This window comes from Oncorhynchus nerka, linkage group LG27, assembly GCF_034236695.1.
Source record: "Oncorhynchus nerka isolate Pitt River linkage group LG27, Oner_Uvic_2.0, whole genome shotgun sequence".
Taxonomy (NCBI): Eukaryota; Metazoa; Chordata; class Actinopteri; order Salmoniformes; family Salmonidae; genus Oncorhynchus; species Oncorhynchus nerka.
In genome coordinates, this window is record NC_088422.1 from 69,254,651 (window position 1) to 69,282,419 (window position 27,769).

General features: G+C 41.3%; 2 protein-coding genes and 1 pseudogene across 3 annotated transcripts in view; all 3 read right to left on the reverse strand.

Moving 5' to 3' along the window:
* Nucleotides 1–779, reverse strand: part of LOC135565361 (synaptic vesicle membrane protein VAT-1 homolog-like) — a 34,489-nt gene extending 33,710 nt beyond the window's left edge. The window contains exon 1 of the mRNA XM_065011934.1: nucleotides 433–779. Within this exon, the coding sequence (XP_064868006.1) occupies nucleotides 433–662 (230 nt within the window). The 5' untranslated portion in view covers nucleotides 663–779. The remainder of the gene's footprint in view (nucleotides 1–432) is intronic.
* Nucleotides 780–4,148: 3,369 nt separating this feature from the next.
* LOC115112247 (bolA-like protein 3) lies at nucleotides 4,149–8,182 on the reverse strand (annotated as a pseudogene).
* On the reverse strand, nucleotides 8,182–16,074 carry bco1 (beta-carotene oxygenase 1). 2 transcript variants are annotated; one of them, XM_029639152.2, is made up of 11 exons: nucleotides 15,952–16,074; nucleotides 13,330–13,458; nucleotides 12,981–13,110; nucleotides 12,648–12,795; nucleotides 12,409–12,559; nucleotides 10,207–10,406; nucleotides 9,835–10,086; nucleotides 9,631–9,736; nucleotides 9,395–9,489; nucleotides 9,184–9,295; nucleotides 8,182–9,030 (listed from the first exon to the last, which is right to left on the reverse strand). In XM_029639152.2, exons 1-11 carry the CDS (start codon nucleotides 16,013–16,015, stop codon nucleotides 8,876–8,878), a joined length of 1,542 nt encoding a protein of 513 aa, XP_029495012.1. In that variant the 5' UTR covers nucleotides 16,016–16,074; the 3' UTR covers nucleotides 8,182–8,875. The 2 variants fall into 2 exon arrangements, with proteins under 2 accessions (XP_029495012.1, XP_029495011.1); XM_029639151.2 differs by having other exon boundaries at nucleotides 10,207–10,427; nucleotides 15,952–16,073.
* Between the last annotated feature and the right edge of the window lie 11,695 nt (nucleotides 16,075–27,769).

The window sequence follows — 27,769 nt, forward strand, 5'->3', positions numbered from 1 at the left end:
GGCTTGTGGTATTTACAGTATTCCCCCAATAAAAGCTCATTAAGATGATCAGTCAAAAACATGCCAAGCAAATACTTTTATCAAGCCAAATTTGTATTAATTCCAACATTGCAGGTGTTTTTGCTTTTAATTTGCATGCCTTCTCCACAGACAGTCCTTATTCATCATCTACTACAGACAGTGAAACATCAGAGGACATGTGGCTTCATGAATGCAATGAGTCCTTTTATCGTGTCACTTTTACAAACTACTCAGGTCGAGTTTAACCTACTTCAATTCAAGGTTTATTCATGGCTCGCCCGTACTGAATCAGAATCTGCAACATGTTGCAATACACTTATGAATGTGGTAACTTCGCATCATTGATATTTTAAGATCATTAGGCAGGCATCAATGTAACAATTAATCAACAGTTTAATATGCAACGTTTACCATGCTTTGACGCGAATTTTCACTTCTCCCTCCTGTGGCTCAGGCATCGCCTTCTTGGTTACCCGGAGTTTGTTGAGACCCCCGAAACCTGACAGTATTACGGCTCGCATTTCTTTGGCATCTCCTGCAGATACTACAGTTTCTGTTTCTTTTGCTCCATTCTTATCTATCATGTGCTCAGTTTCCTCTGTCATCTCCGTTCCTTCTTTAGCCATGTCGGTGGGCTTCATGGGGCTGGAAGGGGATGCTCGAGTTTGTAACTGGTCCTTCCTTCCTCCTTCCAAGTTAAGAATGCGCAGTATGAGCCGAATCAGTTCTATTTTGGAAGAGGGAGAGGCTATTCCGAATAAAGATGTTTATAAATCTTGGATTGCTGATGTTGTATATTGGCCAATGAGAGGATTGGAAGCCACCACTCGGCCATATTGGCACTCCTCAATTACATGTTTCAAGGACAACATTACATATATTTAAGTAGTGTTTTGTTGTAGTGGGGACAACAACATTATTAATTTCAAAATAATATACTTTAAGTATTTAAAAATATTTTTTTTATTCGTTTTTTTACGTTTAGCTCACATTATATAATTTAAAGTTTGCATTAAGTTGTCTGTAATATAATAAACGTGGCAAAAACGAATGTAGACATTAATCCATGTATTTATGTAGCTTCCAAAATATTTGTTTTTACACCGGTGGGGAAGTGCCAAGATGGAGGTACAGAGAGTTAAACTTAGCGCCCCCTTAAAGTCATCTAGTGTATATATATAAATCCTTAACATGGACACGCCTAGTGCCCAAATTGATCACGTATGGAGACGAAAGGCTTCGGTTCAGTCAGTCGTCCTGATGAGCCTAGTTTATGCTGATTAGCTTGCAAAACAGCAGCATGGAATTGGCACTAATTAAAACTTGTAAAAGAGAGTGATGTTTATTTCAATGGACGAGTGAGAAATAACCTATAGTATTGGTCACCATCTGGATGTCAGCTAACGTAACGACAAGGCCGTAGGAATGACCAGTACAACGGTTTGTATTGAGGTGCTCCCCCAGCTGGGCAGTAGTTGCTTCACGGGCCAGTTGTATCACATGTCGCAAACGTGGTGAATTTGTTCCATCCCACGGGATTATATTTCGAGTAGGATAGCAGCCTACACGATAAAAAAAAACTTCAAATATTGGTAGCAACCATCTAGATGTCACCGTGATACAGTCTACTACCCAATGTGGAAAATGTGTGCTGCAAAGCTGGCAACACAACAACACGTCATTCAGCAAGAAGAGACGTAGGTAGCTAGATAGTGTCGCAATATCAGGCCAGGCTGGCAGCTAAGGTACATTTATTGTAGTGATTTTCACTGAAAATGTGGCCTCCAACTACAGCATTAACGTCAACATTTTTGTAAACATTTTTAAATAATACATTTTTAAAAATAACAATTATTCCTTTATACATATGATTCTGATAATGAAATTGTGTTACGTGGGTGTCAATGAGTAGGCTGATACCCCGTTTCATGGGTGCACAATCCATAGGTAAGGCTGTACAATGAATATACAGTACCAGTCAAAAGTTTGGACACATCTACTCATTCAAGGGTTTTCTTTATTTTTACTATTTTCTACATTGTAGAATAATAGTGAAGACATCAACACTATGAAATAGCACATATGGAATCATGTAGTAACCAAACAAGTGTTAAACATATCAAAATATATTTTATATTTGAGATTCTTCAAAGTAGCCACCCTTTGCCTTGATGACAGCTTTGCACACTCCTGGCATTTGGTTCCCACATATGCTGAGCACTTGTTGGCTGCTTTTCTTTCACTCTACGGTCCAACTCATTCCAAACCTTCTCAATTGGGTTGAGGTCAGGTGAATGTGGAGGCCAGGTCATCTGATGCAGCACCATCACTCTCCTTCTTGGTCAAATAGCCCTTACACAGCCTGGAGGTGTGTTTTGGGTCATTGTCCTGTTGAAAAACAAATGATAGTCCCACTAATTGCAAACTAGATAGGATGGCGTATCACTGCAGAATGCTGTGGAAGCCATGCTGGTTAAGTGTGCCTTGAATTCTAAATAAATCACTGACAGTTCACCAGCAAAGCACCATCACACCTCCTCCTCCATGCTTCGCAGTGGGAACCACACATGCAGAGATTATCCGTTCACCTACTCTGCGTCTCACCAAGACACGGCGGTTGGAACCAAAAATCTCAAATTTGGACTCATCAGACCAAAGGACAGATTTCCACCGGTCTAATGTCCATTTCTCGTGTTTCTTGGCCCAAGCAAATATCTTCTTATTATTGGTGTCCTTTAGTAGTGGTTTCTTTGCAGCAATTCAACCATGAAGGCCTGATTCACACAGTCTCCTCTGAACAGTTGATATTGAGATGTGTCTGTTACTGGAACTCTGTGAAGCATTTATTTGGGCTGCAATCTGAGGTGCAGTTAACTCTAATGAACTTAACCTCTGCAGCAGAAGTAACTCTGGGTCTTCCTTTCCTGTGGTGGTCCTCATGAGAGCCAGTTTCATCATAGAGCTTGATGGCTTTTGTAACTGCACTTGAAGAAACGTTCAAAGTTCTTGACATTTTCCAGATTGACAGACCTTCACGTCTTAAAGTAATGATGGACTGTCGTTTCTCTTTGCTTATTTGAGCTGTTCTTAACATAATATGGACTTGGTACCACCCATACCTTGTCACAACACAACTGATTGGCTCAAAAACATTAAGAAGGAAAGAAATCCCACAAATTAACTTTCAACAAGGCACACCTGTTAATTGAAATGCATTCCAGGTGACTACCCTATGAAGCTGGTTGAGAGAATGCCAAGAGTGTGCAAAGCTGTCATCAAGGCAAAGGGTGGCTAATTTGAAGAATCTCAAATATATAACATATTTTAAATTGTTTAACACTTTTTTTGGTCACTACAACAATGTAGAAAATAGTAAAATAAAGAAAAACCCTTGAATGAGTAGGTGTCCAGTCTTTTGACTGGTACTTTATGTATTTCCCCCAATGCAATTATGTAGTCTAATACATCCACAATGGGATCATTGTTTTATGTCAGATAGCATCACTCCTATGCAAAGTGTGTCTCTCAACCGATCAGTGCAGGCAGAATTTACGCATTATCTGATGTAAGGCAACGCAGTTGGATTTGCTATTGTGCCTACAAATGAGCACGTGATCAGACAGGGTTATTCACAAATGTCTTCTTCCAGGCACGTAAATTCTAATATTTGTGAGTATCAAAACACGGACCTAACTTTGATTGACTACAACAACGCATAGGCTACATGACACTGTATATCAGTATATGGGGAAATGATTCATGTCCATTTCCTGGCAATAGTTTTCATGTCTATAATCCAATTATAACCTGTTTATGAATAAGCGAGCAACAAATTTACATCTCAAGTAGCTACCATGTAGTAAAATGTATTCTCACTTGAAGAACTAACCCACAAAAATATTGGGGAAATAGCTAGGGGGCCCCACCTAATGGTGAATTTCACAGTAGAAAAAAACTGCAGTATACATTTACCAAGTATGGGTCGCATTGGGGCCACACAGTCGGAGTAGGCCCACACAGTGATTATTACAATCTAATGAGGTTGTTAGACACCTGCAAATGATAAATTCTACAGTAGTGTAGGCAAAATCCTGAAGTATCCCTTTAATAAAGACATAAGGGTCCTGTATTTTTGTCCTTTGAATCACATACTATTTATTGAAGTGCATCTACTTTGACAGCAACTGTTATTTCTACATTTATGGTTAACAAGGAGGAATGACAGAACATAAATACTGTAAATGGAATCGAAACTTGTCTCATGACTGTGTCTCATGACTTAAACAAACAACTACTACACTAAACAAAAACACAAATATAGGAAGGATTTTCAATTACAGATTAAATGTACAAGAATATTTGCATAGCTAGTCGTCATGAGGTTTTCTGATTGTTCACTACAATGTATTTGCATTCTATCTTTACAATGGTTAAAAACACTATAGGCCAACTCAATTGGTTAGGGGGGCTAATTGACTTGGCAATTTACTAATGAATCCTGACAGCGTTATTTTGTGCGTATCATAGCTTTTTAGGTCAATGTCTTCTGTAAAGGCAGCATTCGAATAATCTCATCATCAATAATTTAACTTTTTATGGTAAAGAAAAATATATGATGGTTTTAGATTTACATGTATTACACAATTGACATTGTAAAATGTGTCCCTACCATAAATTCTACAGATTATTTCTGACAAAACTGTCAGGAAATAACAGGACAAACTGTTTCCTTTGTTACTGTCATAGACACATCAGCAATTAATCTGATATTTTGGGGTGTTCATCCTCAGATCAAAATGTAATCAGCATATGAGCATTCCGTTTGAGGGGTGTATGTTCAAAGACCTACAATTTGTGAAAGGGCTTGGTCCTACTCTCGAGGAACATCTGTGAATATTCGTAGTCCATGCATTCCTTGGATCTCCTCCTTGAGAGCCTGTGGATGAGAACATAGCACTTTTCAGCTGTGCTGTTTTTGCAACAATTTTGCAAATGGAATAAAATGCAATACATGATAATAATTTCACCTGAAAGGTTTGACATAATACTTGACATACTTGACTATTTGTTGTTGCTTTCTCTCTCCCCCCACACAACCGATCGGTACAAAACAATATCAACCAAAGCAGATGTAACATTTTGACAGCTATATAGCCTATATGCTTCCATACAATGGTGCAAACTAATTGATCTCTCCAGAATGTATCTCCATAGTTTACCTGGTTGACTAGTTGGTGTTGTTGAACAGTTCTTTTCCCTTTAAATTCATTGGATTCTATGTGGACTTCATACATGGCACCACAGCCACCTGAGAACAGAAAACATAATGATACACAATTGTCAGGAGCGCACCAAGGATTCAGAGACGTCATGCCCATAAGGGGAACAAGGTCACGTGCCCCCTCAGATTTGTCCTGTATTTGATTTGATTTTAGCTGCAGGACTCACAAGAGGTAACTTTATAAATGCATTTGTTTAAGCTATGCAGCATATTGATTTCTTTTTGATGAATAAATAAAACAATGTTGTTGTTTCTTTGTAATTCTAGCCACTTTATGAAGTTTGCTTTAGCTAGCCTGCTAGATAGGTTCCCAATCTCCCAACCTCATAACTAGTGTAGCTTGTCTAACGATCTTAGCTGGCATGTCTGCTGGCAATTTTGCTAAACTTTAGAAAAGCAAGTAATTACTAAATGTACTGAATAAGACTCACATTACTTTCAATGTTTTACCCATATTTGAGCAGAGATGCAGTGAAGCATAACAAAAATAACCACCAGGCAGGAATATACAGACAGCTCAAGAGGTATGCTTAGAAAAATGCAGAAAAATACTTGGTTTCAATGTAATCTGACACCTTATATCAATATAGTTGTGAATGAATTGTGATTCCATGATATGTGCCTGTATTGATATGTGTTATGATCCCATGTACTGTTTTGTAATTTGTATGTAATATCCTAGGCATATTAGTGCAGTATATTGATATGTGTTATTTACAATAGTCAGAATGACACCCTCATTAAAAGTGAAGGTATGCTTAGATAACCTATCCAGAAAAATCTTCTTTAAAAAAAAAACATAGAATTAGGCATCATTTTTATGCCTCTAGGTTTCAGGTATTTGAAAAATTCTCCAACTTCCCCCTCCATCCTCTCGTACTTCGTAACCCCTCTAAAATAATGGGTGCATGACGCCCCTGCCTAGGCTGAGCACTAGACGAGCGTAGACTTACTAGCCCTCGCACAAATAAATTAAGAGATGAAGCTGAAAACCTTTTTTTCTCTGGTAATAGTGATCATGGAGGGAGAGATATGGAGTGAGGGAAGTGAAGAGAGTTAAGATGAGATAGGTAAAAATGGAAGAGAGGAGTCTGAGAAGAAAGATCAGGCGACTGCTGTGCCTTTGAAGAATGCTAAGCAAGCAGATCTGGGGAATCCAAATAAGCGGATTGTCTGTGAGGATTCTATGGTGATTGGAGTTTGGTTCTTAGAAAAAGTCAATCATGGGGTTTTGGCAGACCCGTTTGAGGTCTCAAGTTGGGTGGAGAGTAGGATAGGGAAGTATGTATGCAGTATGCTAAGATAGAGATGAGCTTATTCATTAGGATAGGATTCATATCCACCTTCCAGAGGGACTGAGCATTGTGCATGGTCCGACTGGGAGAACGAGAAATAATATGCTTTAGTTTACGGAGCAGGGCTCCACTCAAGGGCGTAATAGCAGTGCCTCTAAGTGTAGAGGTTGAGCAGCTAAAGAGGAAGGTTCATGGTGTGTGAGCACATGTGGCTTAGCTGTAATCGAGATGGATTGGAGAAGGAGCCTGTCGGTTTTGCTATGCTTTGAATTGGAGGTACTTTTGATCTGGTTGAGATATATTGAGCTATCTGGTTAGCGCATTCATGCCAGCTGTTCTGCAGTGTTTCCACTGCCAGAAATGTGGTCATGTAGCATCAGTGTGTAGGTGGGGCAACCTAAATGTACAAGGTGTAGAGGTTTCCACATAATGTTTGAAGGGTGAGCCCAGAAAGTGTAGTAATTGTGGAGGCAGTCGTGAGGCCAGGGCTACAGAGTGCCTGGTAAAGGTGAAACAGACACAGATGGGACTGGGTGTTACATAAGCAGAAGCAGTGAGAAGGATGAATCAGGAGGTAGGGCTCAGGGCTCTCCATGTTGCCTGCTCAGAGGGAGGACAAATAGTAAATGTTATAGTAAAAGTAAATGTGGTTGTGAATTGTGCTGCACAAGTAGAAAGCTGGTCAGATAAAATTGGAATTGTTGGGTAGAGCAGCTGAAAATGTTCTGGATATTGTAGATATTTCTGCAAAGGATCTACAGAAGATGTTGGAAGAGGTAGTGTTGCCCACTCAGGTCTGTGGTTAGAGATAGTGCTGGGTATGGTAGTACAGGCAGTTTGGGCTGGCTTTTTGGTTGTTCTTCCTTAAGTATTTTCTTGAACTTATGAGTGCATCTATGCATCTGGAACTCCAACATGTGAGAGAGTAAATAAAGTACAGGTCGTTGCGGTAAAGTACTATTATTATTATTGGATGCCAACCGCCAATAATCCACACAAGAAGAATGCACTATCCTAGGAAGCCCAAGCTTCTCGCATTTCGTTCCAATTTTCGAGTAAACGATACCTAATATGGAAGGATGACCACGCGAGTGTGAGTCCACTGAATACCAGTAAGACAACAACAAATTCAGCGTCGTAGTAACATACATGTCATTATGCATAATGATGTAGCTAGATCAGGACCCCTTCTGACACCCATGTTTCGAGGTCTATTTACCTGATATGTCCACAACTTTTAGAGACGTGGCCGATGGAAACTTCTCTTTGAGAATATGTGCAATTCGTGTCTCTCCATCGGTCTGAGAAGACAGTCCTCTGCAACTGTCTAGAAACCAAAATAGCCTAAAACAAATGTTTTCAAAGACAGTTAGCGAACGTTTGCTAACTCACAATACATATGAAATGACATGTGACGTTAGCTAGCTCACGTCAAATGGTCAGTGTCACTTGCTGTCTGATTTGATTGAGTGAGCACAAAATATTCGCACTCAACCTTCAAATTTAGCTAGTCTAACGTTATGCATTAGAATGAATGAAATTGATTTACTTGATTTTTTTGAAGACATTTTAAAATAGAGAGCATCGTGACCAAGTACTTTAATGGAGATAAAACAATAATGAACAGTAATACACCACACGTTTATAAAAAGTAATGAACCTCGCATTGAGGTTATAACAAAAACCGTGCCTCGATGTCAACAATGTTGATGGTCGTCTCCACAATATGACGTAGGTATTAGAGTCACGCAAACATCAACGTAAACTCACTTTGGGGTAACTGGCGCCCTCTTATGGACCGGAGACAACCATCACTCCTTTCACATTTTATTAGGCCTAATTAGGCGAGGTTCAACAACAAATGGTACAATAATTTGTATTATAAGGATTTTCCTTGACAATGCTATACAGGACAAAACTACATAAAACATGAACAATAAAATACATAATTATGTGATTGGTGTGTTATATACTTAGTTAGCAAAACGCTAAAACATTTTCTTAAATATTTCATGGGTAGATGATTTTGAGGATATCCATAATGGGTTCCCTTGAGATATAGACAAATTCAAGACTACACTGGCATTATTCCATAGATAACTGCTCACATGTGTTGTGCAAAATGTAGCAATATTAGCACTGGGACATTGTTAAGAAAACATTTACAAGGCACTTTGGTATTTAAAGTATCTAATACTATCCCTATCGTTTCCCATAGTGTCTATTTCTTTGTGGAGGGTAGTAGGCTACTCTTGGAGTAAATAATTTCTTTGTCATACTAATTTTCCATTGGGATGAAGTATCCATGCATGTCCATGTGAATCTCTGCATTCATATATGCTCGAGCTATCTCCTTGAAAGACTTTGCATCCAGCACCAAGATGAAGCCAGATTCCCCTGGATTGGAGTTGATGACTGTTGTCAAGACCACACCTGGACATAGGAGACATTTTGTTTGAATATGTTGGACAGACTTTCATTGAAATTCTAACTTTATTCAGCATACATTGTGAATGTCTGGCCATTCTAATCAAAACATAAGTCTTCATATATTTAAGATTTTAGGACCATGTAAAGCAATCTCACCATCATCCTCTCCTTCTCCGTTGGGTCTTGGAATGAACACAGGCTCTGATGGCCAGCAGTTCTCCTCACTCCATTCAGTCCTCTCCTTTGTCTCAATGTCCAACTTCATTATCTATTTATTAAAGTTAAGTATATAGTTAACAAAATATTAGATAAGCAACACATGCAGTTATGTTCACAAAGGCCTAAATTAAATCACAGGGACTTTTACCTTAGTTGCCACTGCTGTCATTGCAACACAAGTCATGTAGACAAATCTGTACTTCTTGCCATTGAAGTCATAATTGATCCTGGGTAGTTCCACACCTGTAGATACATTTTGGGATTGAACAACAAAATCAACACGAGTATATTGTGAAAGAAAATGTTGGGGTGATATGTATTTTGAGTGTCTATATAGGCACAATAATTTAACCGAACATTGAGCAATACAAGTTTTGGTCTTACTGTCACAAAGCACCTCTGGCTGGCAGAGTAGTTTACCCTCTTTCTCTTTCACAGCGCTGGCTGTTGTGTATTGGAGTTTCACCATATCATCTCCAACATCAATCCCCTTCAGAAACAGTTCTCAACATTATAAAAACAGTTGACTACGCATTAGTTGAGAGCAATGTTTAAAAGTTAAGATAGTAATCAGTTGCAAACCATTACCTTGTCAGTCTGTACAGGAAGGGCAAATCTTTTGCACTTTGGCACAGACATTGAGGAGGTCTTTGATTGTTCTTTTAACACATTTAGGTAGAACATGTTGTATAAGCTGGGATCTTCATAGGCGATAACATCAAAGATGACATGACCATCCTCTTCAAAGGCATTCACGTGATGGTACACTATCATTGCCCCTGTGTAGTACTTTATGCCCACTTCTTTGCCTGTCTTTCTATCGATCAGGTGAATCAGGGTCTGTCAAAATTGAAAACACAAAGGGATGTAATTTCCATGAAATGGAAAAAACAATGTACTTGCACTTACATTGGACTCATTAAATTCATTGCCAAAGAAAATGAGTCTTATAACCCTTACATTTTCCTCAGGGAAAAACTTTAGACAACTAGCCCAGTTGACCCCTCTCATGTATGCTGTGGCCATCTTGAGGATGTCCAGTTTGAATGGCTGCTCAATGAAGATGAAGTAGTTGTCAGTCATGCCGAAGCTGTGGTAGTAGCTGGGGCTGAGGAGGGAGCGACAGGGCACTGTGCAGATCACCTCAAGGTTCTTCAAGGCTGGAGAAGCATTGGCCTTATCTGATTAAACATATAAACAGATCATTTACAGCTATTTGTAATGTTTTGTGAAAACTATCTGCTTCATGGTCAGGATACTTCTCTATCCATGGTGTAAAGTAATAAGACAAAACCCAGAAAGGTGATGGGTAAATGGTTCTGCTAAATGTTTGAGATTGTAAAATACAAGGTTATTGCTCAAATGGGTTAACACATGACTTCAACAATTTAAAAAAGGTCTTGACCACTGCTATATGAGACTATGCATTTTCATCAGATACCAGTGAAATTCAGAGTTCACAAGGTCAGTAGTCTAAAGTTTAACTCCTGGGGGGCAGACGTCTCTGCAGGCAGAAACAACCTGGGGACTGGTGATACCCTATAACTAGGAATTAACTAACTCAAACATAAAGATAGACAAGGTGATATTTTTGAAGATATACAGTACCAGTCAAAAGTTTGGACACACCTACTAATTCAAGGGTTTTCTTTATTTGGACTATTTTTTACATTGTAGAATAATAGTGAAGACATCAAAACTATGAAATAACATATGGAATCATGTAGTAACCAAAAAAAGTGTTAAACAAATCAAAAATCTATTTTATATTTGAGATTCTTCAAAGTAGTCACCCTTTGTCTTGACAGCTTTGCACACTCTTGGCATTATCTCATCCAGCTTCATGAGATAGTCACCTGGAATGCATTTCAATTAACAGGTGTGCCTTGTTAAAAGTTAATTTGTGGAATAAATGTTTCTTAATGCGTTTGAGCCAATCAGTTGTGTTGTGACAAGGTAGGGGTGGTATACAGAAGATAGCCCTATTTGGTAAAAGACCAAGTCCATATTATGGCAAGAAAAGCTCAAATAAGCAAAGAGAAACAACAGTCCATCACTACTTGAAGGCATGACGGTCAATCAATTAGGAACATTAAGAATGGTACATTTCTTCAAGTGCAGTCGCAAAAACCATCAAGCGCTGTGATGAAACTGGCTCTCATGAGGACCGCCACAGGAAAGGAAGACCCAGAGTTACCTCGGTTGCAGAGGATAAGTTCATTAGAGTTACCAGCCTCAGAAATTGCAGCCCAAATAAATGCTTCAGTGTTCAAGTAATATAACAGACATCTCAACATCAACTGTTCAGGAGAGACTGTGTGAATCAGGCCTGCAAAGAAACCACTACTAAAGGACACCAATAACACGAAGAGACTTTCTTGGGCCAAGAAACACGAGTAATGGACATTAGACCGGTGGAAATCTGTCCTTTGGTCTGATGAGTCCAAATGAGAGATTTATGGTTCCAACCGCCGTGTCTTTGCGAGACGCAGAGTAGGTGAACAGATGACCTCTGCATGTGTGGTTCCCACTGTGAAGCATGGAGGAGGTGTGATGGTGTGGTGGTGTTTTGCTGATGACACTGTCAGTGATTTATTTAGAATTCAAGTCACACTGAAACGGCATGGCTACCACAGCATTCTGCAGCGATACGCCATCCTATCTGGTTTGCGATTAGTGGGACTATCATTTGTTTTTCAACAGGACAATGACCCAAAACACACCTTCAGGCTGTGTAAGGGCTATTTGACCAAGAAGGAGAGTGATGGTGCTGCATCAGGTGACCTGGCCTCTACAATCACCCAACCTCAACCCAATTGAAAAGGTTTGGAATGGGTTGGACCGCAGAGTGAAGGAAAAGCAGCCAACAAGTGCTCAGCATTTGTGGGAACTCCTTCAATACTATTAAAAAGCATTCCTCATGAAGCTGGTTGAGAGAATGCCAAGATTGTGCAAAGATGTCATCAAGGCAAAGGGTGGCTCCTTTGAAGAATCTTAAATATGTTTTGATTTGTTCTACACTTTTTTGGTTACTACATGATTTCACATGTGTTATTTCAAAGTTTGATGTCTGCACTATTATTTTACCATGTAGAAAATAGTAAAAATAAAGAAAAACCCTGGAATGAGTAGGTGTGTCCAAACGTTTGACTGGTAGTGTACCTCCCGCAGTAGTGTCTGGAACCTTGAATAAGGTGTATTTAGTCTTTCCCTTCTCCGCTATTGAAGTTCCCATGTTGTAGGCTGTTCCGTCTTTATCGTAATGTGGATGGGATGTCACCAGGTTCACAGCAAGGTATTTCATGTAGTCAACCTAGTGAGATAACAAGATAGGCTTATAAACAGGTGTGTTCATACGTATGGTCATCCAGATGGCAACGCCAGTATTAACTGTAAATGACCTTGTCCTGAGTCTCCAGAGTCACAGGATCTACTTTGCGGATGTAGTTGGTTTCAGAGGTTGCATAATAATCCTTCCCATATCGAATGAAATTGTTGCCACAGTTGTCAGTGAAGTCTGGGACCGTGTGGTTAAGAAAGGTGATCACCCTGGAGACAAAGATCATTTAAAATCAGCAACAGGCAAATTCATAGGGACAAATTAAATTAAATCATCAACAGTCAGATCAGATGCACTATCATGCCTGATCTTTTGCTACAGCATGCCAGAACATAATTGATTTCAACATCTTGCCTTTTTAATGTGCAAAAATGAACCATCTGTAATGTACTACCTAGATATGACGTTTTTGCCTGGGTCCGGGTAGGCCATTGTCCCCATTTCAGACACAACAATTCTTTTGGCTGCCATGTTGTCTTTATATGTGTCTCCACGTAAATATCTGCTTCTGTAGATTACCTCACCTGAAGAAAATAATTGTACACACACACACCACACACACACACAATGATTTACTTCTATTGAGAGTTCAATTGCTAAATGTGGGAATTAAATTGTACTCGCACAACCCATGGCGCCCATAGCACCAAAAAGCCCAAAAGCTTGCCAATTGGACTTATCATATGATCATCTTGTTTGAGTTTCTATATAAAAAAAAAGAGAAACACTTCCAGTCATTTTACCATCTTTGAATGTAAAGCTGTGCATCAGGGCCATCCCATCGAACCAGTGGTTGTATGTGGTATCCCCCACTGAGAATATGCCTGGCCCATTGCGCAACAACGTGCCTTGCAGCCAGCTTGGAAGGTTTCCTATATAAAACAATAGTTTAGTTTTACAAAACAGCATGAGGGGGGGTCTATGACAATGTGTCCACTCCGCCAGCAAGATTAAGTAAGATACAGCAAGAATAAGGCTGTGTCCTCTGCGATTTTCCTTCAAAATAAAAGTTGTGCAATTAAGATGGTGAGAAATAATACAAATGGTCAAAATTCATAACAGTATATGGGGAAATGTTAGCAGACTTACAATTTTGTTTAACAATATGAAGAAATGTATAAAGTTAATCACCTTTACAGCACAAGTAATATTATAGCATTGACATTATTGCATTCAAATAATTACTAGATAGTTATGGTAACAGTAATACAAATAAAACATTCATAATGATACTATTAATAACAATATTATTATAATAAACTTTAGAAAACACTTAAATCCCATAGTTAATTAGCCTATTCGTATTGCACGATGTTCAGTAAATTTTCATATTGGACATACAGTACTGCACAACTTCCTGTACATTCTGGAGAAGTAAAAGGGGGGCCCTTCTACTCAGGAGCACCACTAGTTTCGAAATCCACAGGGCTTACAACCGAGGAGCGTCACTGCTCATTCTGCACCCCTTAAAACCTTTTCCTGCAGTGGGCTAGGTCAGGGTCACAGTGTGAAACAGAAGTATACAACTCACACACAGGGTTATGGGCTTTAAAAATAAAAAACAACAACTGTACCATGCCAGATATGGACTTGAAATTTATACAATTGTTTGCATCCCAATATTACACTTTCACAGAAGTCTGAAATATAACAATCATTTGACATGGAAAAAACGGATTTTCAGCGGCTTTTTTGAAATCATGTTTATTAATTATGAAAGATATTAACATTCAACCCACGAGGTCATTTGACTGCAGGAAAGTGCTACAGAGTGGCCTATCAGCTTAAATCCAATCAGTTTTTCATATTGGACATACTGCACTGTACATAATCCTCTGTACATTGTGTCGCAGTAAAAGGGAGGCCCTTCTACTCAGGAGTGCCACTAGTTTCCAAACCAGAGCGTACACCCAGAGGAGTGTCGCTGCTCATTTTGCAGCCCGTAAAGTGTGGCCAATCAGCTTAAATCCCATAGTATTTTCATACTGGAAATACATATTGCACCATACACAATAATCTGTGCATTGTGTCACAGTAACATTTGATTTAACCAGGTAAGTTGGCTGAGAACACATTCTCATTTACAGCAATGACTGGGGAACATTTACAGGGGAGAGGAGGGGGAATGAGCGAAATTGGAAGCTGGGGAAGATTAGGTGGCCATGATGGTATGAGGGCCATATTGGGAATTTAGCAAGGACACTGAGGTTCACACCCCTATGCTTACAATAAGTGATATGGGATCTTTAGTGACCTTTAGTTTAAAGTCCCATCCAAAAGATGGCACTCTGCACAGTCTACTCAGGAGCACTTCTAGTTTCCAAATCCACAGAGTTTACACACAGAGGAGCGTCGCTGCTCATTTGGCGGCCCATCAACTTAAAAATCCAATGTTTTTTTACACATTGGACATTCATAGTGCACTGTACAAATGGGACAGTTGTGCCTCTGGCCTGAGAGGATAGAAGTTCAATATGTAGCTAGATGTAGTAGGCTAATGTTTACTAGCTGGCTAATCATTGGCCATGAAATGCTTGCAAGCAAGCACTTTAGCCAGGTAGCTTATGACAACAAAAACTAAAAGCTTGTACTGTATGACAGTCATTGATGTTTCGGGAAATGAAAGATGAAAGAGAGGAGGATGGCACTGGTGTTTCTCTACAAGTAGGGTGAAGCAACATGTTTTTCTACACACACACACACACACACACACACACACACAGCGAGGGAAATAAAGAAGTACCATGGACAGCCACATGATATTTAGCGTACATTGATTGGACTACATTGTTTTTGGAATATTTTAGTTGTCACTGTATTAGACTAAGCATAGGTGAGTTGATGATGTTGCCATTTTGATGTTGCCATTTTGAAGTTGAAATGGTGCTGGAATAGTGGAAGCAGCTCCTGTTTTCTTTGGGACTTGAGGTAACTCTCAGGTGTTCTAAATCAATAGTTGTTCAGTTGTCTGAAAATCTCAGAAACATTGATTTAATTGACCATGCTGTAGGTCATGTAACTGTTTGTTACATGCAATATGCTTTGTGGACTCCACCAGACAGATGTTTTCTCTGGTTTTGTGATGAAACAAAGTTATGGTTGAATTTATTCTGCCACTGCCTCTTCTTATTGTCTCGGGCTTAGGCCAATATCACGATGGCAAGGCATATGAACAGGATAAGAGAAAACAAAGCAATTATCACAACCCCTAAATTGATAGGCAATTTTTTCCTGGCTTGGCTTCTCTAGTGATTTTACCCACGCCCTGCTACTGCCCTAGTTATACCTGTGAATGTTACTGCGCATGTTATGTTGATAATGAAAATGATCTAAAGTTTCCATAACCATCTCACCAGGTTACATACCTTTGAGGTCCGCCTTCACTGGATCAGGTCTTTCTTCTATGTTTTTAGCGTAGTCGTAGGCCATCCTTATTGAGATGAAAGACAAATATTCATGCGTTACCTTCCTTAGAAATTATGAGAGACGAAAAAGGGTGTCGTTTATATATTAGACAAAAGAAACCACTCCCATTTCTGAGTTTCCAAGTAGTAGCCTAATATAAGCGCAAGACGCTTACATTTGAGTCATTTAGCAGACGCTCTTATGTGGAGCGACTTATAGTAGTGAGTGCATACATTTTCATACTTTTTTTCGTACTGCCCCGCAATGGTAATCGAACTCACAATGCTCTACCAACTGAGATAGACGAAACTATACCATATCATCTTTGTCTTATCTTGTCTACTGACTGACTATATTGTGTATGTTCCTGATCGGTCATTAGCAGTTCACATATGGAGCGAGATACCTGCCAAAAGGTTGAACGTACATACCATTAGTATCATAAGAAAAGTAAACTTGAAATTTAATCTGTGAACATACAAACACCATGTTACGATCACCAACTAACATTTTAAGCTTGAACAAATCTTGTGTTGCAATTCTGACCTACAATAATACCTTTTAGAGTTTTGGCAGTGTCATCTCAAGAATGCAAAAACAATGACACCAAAAGGCCACACTAACAAGCATAAAAAAACGAAAGTCAGAGAAACCGGAGAGAGGTATGTTGCACGTTATCAAGTTAAAAGTCTCCATTCTCCATTACTCCTCAGTTGAGTTTACTTCACATATTGGTAGTTAATGTAATAGATTTGTTTGCCAGGGCAAATCTAGATAGCACTAGCTCTATTATGCCTTTTATCTCTGGGTGACGTGGACATCCCCATGCTCGCACCTTATCAATATATGACTAATTCAATATTGCACCATCCCATTCTCTGAGCTCTATCTGCAATCATAACCAGTTGTATCTACCAAGAATAATGAAACATATAATAATAAATGTTTGGTGAGTCTATTAATGATTTAATTATTTAATAGACTCACTGCTACTCAATATATTTTTTTATTGAATATTTTGATATTTATTTCATCACTTAAAATCTTGCCAAAGCATATTCTGTAGGAGGGGTTCATATGAATTTAAAATAATTGTAGAACTCTATTTGTGTTTTATAACTGTTTTTATTATAGGGCTCCCCTTAACAGGAGACTCTAGCTCACAGGCCTTTAAATATAGCCTCTAAATACATTTGAAACTAAATGGTTGAAGAAGCATGTGCACTGGCAGTGGCTGATAGAAAAAACCCGATTTGGCAATAAGAATAGGCAATAGATAGTTATGACCATTCCACTCAGGACAGGTTATAGACCAGACTTAATCAAGATTTTGTTTAGTCTCTTTTATTGATATGGATAGGTAGTTAAATGATTACAGAACCGTAGCACCCACGTCCGTAGCCATGAAGTGCTTTGAAAGGCTGGTAATGGCTCACATGAACACCATTATCCCAGAAACCCTAGACCCACTCCAATTTGCATACCGCCCAAACAGATCCACAGATGATGCTCTCTCTATTGCACTCCACACTGCCGTTTCCCACCTGGACAAAAGGAACACCTATGTGAGAATGCTGTTCATTGACTACAGCTCAGCGTTCAACACCATAGTACCCTCAAAGCTCATCACTAAGCTAATGATCCTGGGACTAAACACCTCCATCTGCAACTGGTTCCTGGACTTCCTGACACATATGCCACGCTGATCCTCAACACTGGAGCTCCCCAGGGGTGCGTGCTCAGTCCCCTCCTGTACTCCCTGTTCACCCACGACTGCATGGCCAAGCACGACTCCAACACCATCATTAAGTTTGCTGACGACACAACACTGACAGCGATGAGACAGCCTATAGGGAGGAGGTCAGAGACCGGGCCGGGTGGTGCCAGAATAACAACCTATCCCTCAATGTAACCTAGACTAAGGAGATGATTGTGGACTACAGGAAAAGGAGCACCGAGCATGTCCCCATTCTCATCGACGGGGCTGTAGTGGAGCAGGTTGAGAGCTTCAAAGTCCTTGGTGTCCAAATCAACAACAAACTAGAATGGTCCAAACACAGCAAGACAGTTGTGAAGAGGGCACGACAAAGCCTATTCCCCCTCAGGAAACTAAAAAGATTTGGCATGGGTTCTAAGAGGTTCTACAGCTGCAACATCGAGAGCATCACTGCCTGGTACGGCATTTGCTCGGCCTCCGACCGCAAGGCACTTCAGAGGGTAGTGCGTACGGCCCAGTACATCACTGGGGCAAAGCTGCCTGCCATCCAGGGCCTCTACACCAGGCGGTGTCAGAGAAAGGCCCTAAAAATTGTCAAAGAACCCAGCCACCCCAGTCATAGACTGTTCTCTCTACTACCGCATGGCATGGCAAGCGGTACCGGAGTGCCAAGTTTAGGACAAAAAGGCTTCTCAACAGTTTTTATCCCCAAGCCATAAGACTTCTGAACAGGTAACCAATGGTTACCCAGACTATTTGCATTGTGTGCCCCTCCAACCCCTCTATTACGCTGCTGTTACTCTCTGTTTATCTTAAATGCATAGTCACTTTAACTATACATTCATGTACATACTACCTCAATTGGCCAGACCAACCAGTGCTCCAGCACATTGGCTAACCGGGCTATCTGCATTGTGTCCCACCACCCGCCAACCCCTCTTTTTACGCTTCTGCTACTCTCTGTTCATCATATATGCAGTCACTTTAACGATACCTACATGTACATACTACCTCAATAAGCCTGACAAACAGGTGTCTGTGTATAGCCTTGCTCCTCTTTTTTTCAAATGTCTTTCTACTGTTGTTTTATTTCTTTACTTACCTACACACACACACACCTTTTTTTGGCACCATTGGTTAGAGCCTGTAAGTAAGCATTTCAATGTAAGGTTTACACCTGTTGATTTCGGCACACGTGACAAATAAACTTTGATTTGATAAAATCTCTGTGTGATGGAGTTGTGAAATGTAAATGGCTATAACAAGCCTACATACAGAGTGGGATTCCTGCAAAAATAATTTCGGATGAGCCTAGCTATGACCACAGGGCTGGAGAAGGAGAGGTAAAATGTTTAAACATAGGCTTATTTATGCGAAACACGCACAAATAGCCGTCGTTTGGTAAGCCAAGCTGACAACACACAGTGGCAGCTAGTAAACTGGCTAGCTAGTTAGCTTATAGCATAGTAGTAATACCAGGGGAGAGGGATGCCTAAGGGGGGCAATCCGAATCTCACATCATATACTGTTAGCTGGGTAGGCTGACAATCTTCCTAGATGCTGTTATCTAGGGAAGTGACCCATTCGAGTTTTAAATAGTCGAAGGAAGACTAGTGCCGGTGGCCTTGATAACGAGCACAGCAGTGGAGGATATCTTGACAAGGTTAGAAACACACACACTAGCTGAAGTATGGTGGCCAACACCCACACTGGCTGATGGTCTAAGTCAGCACAAAACAAGAACTCCCAATATCCTCCGATAAAAGGGATAGGTAGGGGAGAGCTGTCACTCAGCCTTAGAGGGCGAATTTCACGCTCTGACCCACAGGTCACAGGCTGTTGGTGATAGACTGACAGTACAGTATATTATTTCATTTTATTTAACAGTCCATACAGTTTAGCTTACCCTACCATGACCTGGGAAGATGCAATCTGAAAAACGGGAGCAGTGGAGCAGTCAACCTGCGTGATACAACTAAGCCATACTTTGCGAGAGGAAATAAGAGACAGTGCGTGGTCTGACTTATAGTTTTATATGAACTGCGAGCAAGTCCTCCCACGCTGTCACCTGTGTGACTTTGTTGTTACTATTACTCGACCCATGCGAAGCAAGAGGGATATGATCCATACTTACAACCGTACTGGCGGTCTGAAAGGTATGAAGTAGAACTAAAGGCAATGAGTGTCTTTGTCAAAAAGAATGACACCGATTGGCCTATAGGTGACGCTGTTATAAGCAGCCTTTAAACCCTCATATCCGCTTGCCCGTTTAATCCAGAAACTTGTAGTATGTACAGTGCCTTCAAAAAGTATTCACACCACTGGACTTTTTCCACATTTTCTTGTGTTACAGCCTGATTTTCAAACGGATTCTATTTAGATTTTGTGTCATTGCCCTACACACAATACACCATAATGTCAAAGAGACTTTTTTACAAATGAAACCTTTTAAGCTGAAATGTCTTCAGTAAATAAGTATCCAACCCCTTTGTTATGGCAAGCCTCAATAAATTCAGGAGTAAAAATGTGCTTCACAAGTAACATGATAAATTGCAACCTCGAAGAACAGGGAAGTTTTCCAATGCCTCCCAAGGGGCTCCTATTGCTACATGGGTAAAAATAGAAAAGCAGATATTAAATATCCCTTTGAGCATGGTGAAGTTATTAATTACTCTTTGGATGGTGTAGCAATGCACTCAGTCACTACAAAGATACAGGAGTCCTTCCTAACTCAGCTGCAGGAGAGGAAGGATAACACTCAGGGATTTCACCATGAGGCCAATTAAAGAATTTACAGAGTTTAATGGCTGTGAAAGGAGAAAACTGAGGATGGATCAACAACCTTGTAGTTACTCCACAATTTTAACCTAAATCACAGAGTGAAAAGAAGGAAGCCTGTACATAATACAAATATTCCAAAACTCGCATCCTGTTTGCAATAAGGCACTAAAGTAAAACTGCAAAAAAACTGTGGCAAAGAAATTCACTTTTTGTCCTGAATACAAAGTGTTATGTTTGGGGAAAATTCAACAACACTGAGTAGCACTCTTCATATTTTCAAGCATGGTGGTGGCTGCATCATGTTATGGGTGTGCTTGTCACCGACAAGGACTAGGGAGTTTAGGATAAAAAGTATAAAGCTATGCACAAGCAAAATCCTAGAGGAAAACCTGGTTCAGATTGCTTTCTATAAGACACTGGGAGACAAATTCACCTTTCAGCAGGACAATAACCTAAAATCCAAGGCAAAATATACACTGAAGTTGCTTACCTAGACGATATTGAATGTTCCTGAGTAGCCTAGTTATAGTTTTGACTTAAATAGGCTTGAAAATCTATGGCAAGTCATTAAAATGGCTGTCTGTCACGTCTACTCCTGCTCCTCCCTTCTGGCATTCGACGTCGCCGGCATACTACCACCGATCCTGGGATCTATCATTACCCGAACCTGCACGTCATCATGAAGCACACCTGGACTCCATTACCTCACTTATTACCTCCCCTATATCTGGCACTCCCTTAGGTTTTTCTCCGGTCAGTATTGTTCTTGTATTTATGCATAGACGCCACTGTTATGTTGTCTCGTTCCATGTTTTTTGTTTTATTAAATGTTTCCCCTGCAGCTGCTTCTCGACTCTCTCCGTCTCCGTTATAGAATACTGACTCCAACAACGGAAAGCAGCAGGAAAACAGAATATCTCCTAGACGGTCGACGAACAGGAATACCTTCTATGTCAACACCATGACCAGCTGGCACAAATGGGGGTGGCTATGGGAGAGGTTCTTCGCAGTGTGCAACATCTCAAACATACCCGGGAGGTGTTGCCATCAACTAGCGGAGGATACTCTACAACCAGTCGACCCAGCACAACAGCCCATTCAGCAAAAATTTCTCTGCTGACTGGGCAGGCGTTGGAATGGGCCACAGCAGTCTGGGAGAGAAGAGAAGAGCAGCTAGATTCATATGAGGGGTTCATGGCTCTGTTCAAATGCATTTTCAATCATCCCCTGGAAGGCAGAGAGGAGGTGAGCACTTCCTCCAATTACGGCAGAGGGACCAGACTGCTGCTGAGTACGTGCTCAGAGTACGTGCTCACCTTCCGGACAGTAGCAGCATCCAACGGATGGAACGAGCCGGTGCTTCGTACGCTATTCAGAAGAGGTCTGTTAGTGGATTCCGGTGCCGCATGGAACTTTATTGACCAGACCCATGCCTTCTCTCTTATCATCTAATACCCGTTCTCCTCAACTTTCCAGGTTCAAGCTCTCGATAATCGGCCACTAGGATCCGAAACCATTACACACATCACCCAACCCCTCACCCTCTCCATGGAATCCATTCATCAGGAGAACATCCCCTTCTTCATCACCAGTGTACCAGTTCACAATATCATCCTCAGCCTCCCTTGGCTTCAATGCCATAACCCCACCATCTCATGGTCGAGGATGAGAATCACAGACTGAATACCCAAATGCCAGAGGACCTGCATCCCCATCCCCTGTGGTTCCACATCGTTTGAGAGTCCTGTGGTTGTCCTTCAGCCCAACATCCCAAGGTATACCAGGACCTGCGGGAGGTATTCTCCAAGACCCGCGCCACCTGTCTTCATCCTCATCGCCCATGGGACTTTCCCATCAAATTGCTGGCAAGGTCTGTGCTTCCACGCAGACGCATTTACACTCTGTCGGTGGCTGAGACACAGACCATGGAGGATTACATCCAAGAGGGGCTCCAACAAGGTTTCACCCGCACATCCACTTCTCCTGCGTCAGCTGGTTTCTTCTTCGTGGCCAAGAATGGAGGGTTAGGTACATATATTGATTACAGAGGACTCAATGAAATCACCAAAGTACCATTACCCTCTCCCGTTGGTGTCGGCAGTCATCGATCAGTTCCGCGGAGCCTGGTTCTTTACCAAACTGGAGTGCACACAATCTCATCCGCATCTTGGAGGGGGATGAATGGAAGACTAGGTTTAGCACGATGTCTGGCCACTATGAGTACTTGCTGTTGCCAGGCATTCGTTAACGAGGTGTTCAGGGACATGCTCGGGCCAGATTGTCGTGGTCGTGTATATCAATGACATCCTGGTCTTACTTATGTTCAGAGAGTGATAATGGATGACAAGAATGTAGATGCGATCAGGTTATGGCCAGTCCCAACCCCCCTAAAGGGGTTACAATGGTTTTTGGGGTTTGCCAACTTCTACCGCCGTTTCATCAGGAACTTCAGCTCCATCGCCGCCCCTCTCACCTCTCTCCTCAAGTGTGGTCCCCCGTAGGTTGGTGTGGAGCCCAGCAGCTGATGAGGCATTCAATCTACTCAAGGGATGTTTCACCTCTGTCTCATTGCTCAAACACCTAGATCCCACGATATCATTTGTGGTGGTGGTGGTCACTTCAGAGGTGGGTGTGGGGGAAGTTCTGTCTCTAAGAAACTGTCCCCTGCAGAGAGGAATTCCGACATCTGTGATCGAGAGCTCCTGGCGGTGTCGTTGGAATTAGAGTGTAGACATTGTCTGGAGGGTGCCAAGGAACCATTCGCCATCCTCACTGACCATCGGAACCTGGAGTACATACGGACAGCGAGGAGCCTGAATGCGGGCCAAACAAGTTGGGCCCTTTTCTTCACAAGGTTTGACTTCACGCTGACCTATCGCCCAGGTTAAAAATAAACTAAGGCCGATGCCCTGTACCGTCTCTATGATTCGGGAGAGGGTCCGTGTCCAGAATGCACCTATAATCCCATTCTCCCGAGTCGCAGCTCCTGTGGTCTGGGACATAGATGAGGACATTTGCCAGCCTCTGGAGAGGGAGCCCGCACCCACTAACTGTACTCCCGAGCACATCTACGTTCCCATGGAGATAAGCGATCAGCTGCTGACCTGGACACACACATCTGTCGTCACTGGAAATCCAGGTATTTCTCGCACTACCCAATCCATTTCTGAGTACTGGTCACTCTCAACGTCAACTCCTGTTCCGTATGTGCCCAAACCAAATTCCCCTGGAACGCTCCAGCAGAGGAACTCCTTCCCCTTCCCGTGCCTCAGCGCCCCTGGTCCCATCTATCCATTGACTTTGTAACTGATCTCCCCTCCTTTGATGGTTTCATCACCATTTTGGTGGTTGTGGATAGATTTTCAAAATCCTGTCGTTTAATCCCTCTTTCTGGTTACGGGCACCTTCACGTCATCCTGAGGCACACCTGGACTCCATTACCTCAGTTAATACCTCCCCTATATCTGGCACTCCCTTAGGTTCTTTCCCCAGTCAGTATTGTTCCTGTGTTTGTGTAGACGCTACTGTTATGTTGTCTCATTCCATGCTTGTTGTTTTATTAAACGTTTCACCTGCACCTCAACTATCAGCGTCTCCATTATAATTTCAATGATCAACAACCAATTTGACAGAGCTTGAAGGCTCCAAGGGATGGCCAGTCCAATTCTGGCTGTGCCGGGTGGAGATTATAAGAGTACATGGCCATTAAGGCCAGATCATTCTTCAAGATGTTCAAATGTTTTTAGATGACCATCTGGGTCAAATAATAATCATAGTGATTCTAGAGGATGCAACAGGTTAGCATCTCAGGAGTAAATGTCAGTTGGATTTTCATACCCGAACATTCAGCGGTTGAGACAGCAGGTGCGGTATATAGAGACAGGGTCGAAACAGCAGATCCGGGACAAGGTAGCACATCTATGTGAACAGGGCAGGGCTCCATAGCCACAGGCAGAACAGCATAAACTGGATCAGCACAAGACCAGGTGGACTGGGGACAGGAACAGCCAGGAGTATTCAGGCCAGGTAGTCCTGGGGCATGGTCCTAGGTCTCAGGTCCTAGAGCTGAGACAGAGACAAAGAAAGAAAGAAGATAAAGAGAGAGTGAGAGGAAAATGAGAGCGACCATGCCTAAGATTACACAGATCAGATAAGACAGGAGAATTACACCAGATAGGACAAACTGACCCTAGCCCTCCAGCACATAGACTATTGCAACATAGATACTGAGGACTGAGATGGGGTGGCGGGAGACACTGTGGCGCCATCCAGACAGGGCCAACCAGGCAGGAAATAACCCTCCCACTTTACCAAAGCACAGCCCCAACAGTACCAAAGGGATAGAAATAGACCACTAACTTACTACCCTGAGACTAAGCTGAGTATAGCCCACGAAGATCTCCCCCACCGCACAAGCCTGTGGGAGCGCAAAACTGAACAGGAAGATCATGTCTGTGACTTGACCCAATCAAGTCAAGTATAGCGAAAAAAGCCTGACATGACATGATGCACCCTCCTAGGGACAGTACGGGAGACTGCAAGCAAGGCCATGACTCAGCCCCCTTAATAGTAAAAAAATTACAATTTGGGGGGGCTTGCTTGTTTTGCATGCTATTTTGGCATTAATACGTGTCACATATCAGTTTGCAAACAATGTAAAAAAATATATACATGTAATTGAGTTAATAAAGCTGCATACAAACATTGTCTCATTTTGGTTTTCTTGAGTAAGGCAGCTCCAAAATGCAGGTGTTTCAGCCTAGCTCAGTGCTTTCTGTGGTGGGGCAAGAAAATTTGGAGCGTTGCGCCATGATTAGCGCAGTGTTCTGTCCCACATGGGGACACTACCTCACCGCCAAGTTTAAGGGTAGAGCTCTAAATTTCTAGTCCTTTGGGTGCTGCCATAGAGATACATTAGAAGTGCCCATCCAAGAAGGGTCATTGGCCACAGATAAAATTACATCAAATCACGTTATATCTACAGTAGCTTTGATTGGTGTAACATGTGCTCCCTCTCCAGCCTCGTTATGGCGCACACCTGTCACCATCAGTACACACACCTGCACATCATCAGACTCACCTGGACTTCATCACTTCCCTGATTAACTTCCCTATATATATATATCACTCCCTGGGTTTCTTCCCCAGGCGTCATTGTTTCTGTTTCATGTCTGTGTGCTGTTAGTGTTTCTTGGGTTTTTATTATGTCCCGTTTATTTTGTTAAAACACTCACTCCCTGAACCTGCTTCCCGACTCTCAGTGCAAATAGTTACAATTGGACTGATCATGTCAACATCATACTCTCAAAATCTTAGCTAGCAGTGAACATCATGAAACAAGTCGACAATCTACTGGCTAATCCTTTTTAATCCTTGTCATATGAACAGAAATAATGCAGAAATTATAAACGTGTCAGTGCTCATCAGCCATAAACATTACACAACAAGTTGGAAATCGCAAACTCAACAATTAGTGGTTTGGAAGGAATCAGTGGCTAACTGCAAGCATTGCAAAGGAATCATTAGCCTACAATGCAGTGGAGTGTCTGTGTGGTCCAAAGTCTAAGATTAAGGATTTATTTTCCTAGATTAAAACGATAAACATTGGCCATTTTGTCAATGAAGCATGAATTGTGATGCACTCAAAACTGTTAACTCGGAAGTGCAAAATCTAACTTTAGTGAGTGCTAAACAACTGGGACCTCGGGAAAAACGAGCTTTGACTGGAAAAATACGTTTTGAACTTTCATCCAACTCAAAATTGTAAATTGGGAACTCGGGCCTCTTTCTAGAGCTATAAACTGAAGATCATTGACGTCATCATGATTCAACCTTTTTTTTCTCTCGAGTTCCCAGTTGTTTAGCACCATAAATCCAGAGAATGCCAGACTTTGATGACAAAGTTTGATGGCAAGATTTGCCCATGAAGGACTGCAGCGTCCCATTCCTGTTCAAGTGAGCACAGCACAACAATGCCAATGACTCCTTATATGGCTGTGAATGAGCTACGAATGAGCTTACGTTTTCCATGTATTCCCCAAGGTGTCGACAGATTGTGACATCTTTTTAGGCATTTCCATTGAAGAATGACAGTAAGGGACCATATATAGCATGTGGTCACATGGTGTCTCCTGCAGAAAATCTTGCGTAAAATACTGAGGTAGCCATTTTTCCAATCGCTTATTATGAGAAACCAATTGCCTCGAAGGATATATTATCGAATATATATGTTAAAAACAGCTTGAGGATGGATCCTAAACAACGTTTGCCGTGTTTCTGTCGATATTATGTAGCTAATTTTGAAAAAAGTTTGGCGTTGTAGTAGTAGCATTTTCCGGTCGATTTCTCAGCCAAGGATGAAACGGGAGCTTTTTCGCCTACAAAAATAATATTTTTTGAAAAAAGGAACATTTGCTATCTAACTGGGAGCCTCCTGAGTGAAAGCATCTGAAGTTCTTCAAAAGGTAAATTATTTAATTTGGTTGCTTTTCTTATTTTCGTGAAAATGTTGCCTGCTGCCAGCAGAGCCTAGCATAGCATTATGCCACGATAAACTTACACAAATGCTTGTCTAGCGTTGGCTGTAACGCATATTTTGAAAATCTGAGATGAGTGTTGTTAAAAGGCTAAGCTTGTGTTTGAATATATTTTATTCATTTCATTTGCGATTTTCATGAATAGGAAACGTTTAGTGGTATTTATGTCCGCTGCGTTATGCTAATGCATTTGAGGCTATGATTACGCTCCCGGATACGGGATTGCTAGTCGCAAAAGGTTAATGTCTTAATCGAAATTACGGATTGCCTCTTATGCGCATGTCATCCACTTATGCCATAGTTTGTAGATCTCAATTGTCAGTAGAAACCACATTTGCTTAAGCAAGCCAGCCATTTCAGCTATGTTTTTTTTAAAGTAGTAAATGAGGCTGAATGAATTGTTTCGCTGCCAGACAAGGCTCCGCTGATAGCCAGGTGTAGCAGTGGTATAGTGCAGTTGTATAGTGCAATACGGGTATTGTTTATTGTTGTGTAGTAGCTTTGCTGGCATGCATCCCACTCGTTTTATTTTTTGCCCCACCAAGATTTACATGCTTAAACCGCCACTGAACAGGTAAAAAAATGATTTAAAGCCTTGAGACAATTAAGACATGCATTGTCTATGTGTGCCATTCAGAGGGTGAATGGGCAAGACAAAACATTTAAGTGCCTTTGAACGGGGTATGGTAGTAGGTGCCAGGCGCACCAGTTTGTGTCAAGAACTGCAACACTGCTAGGTTTGTC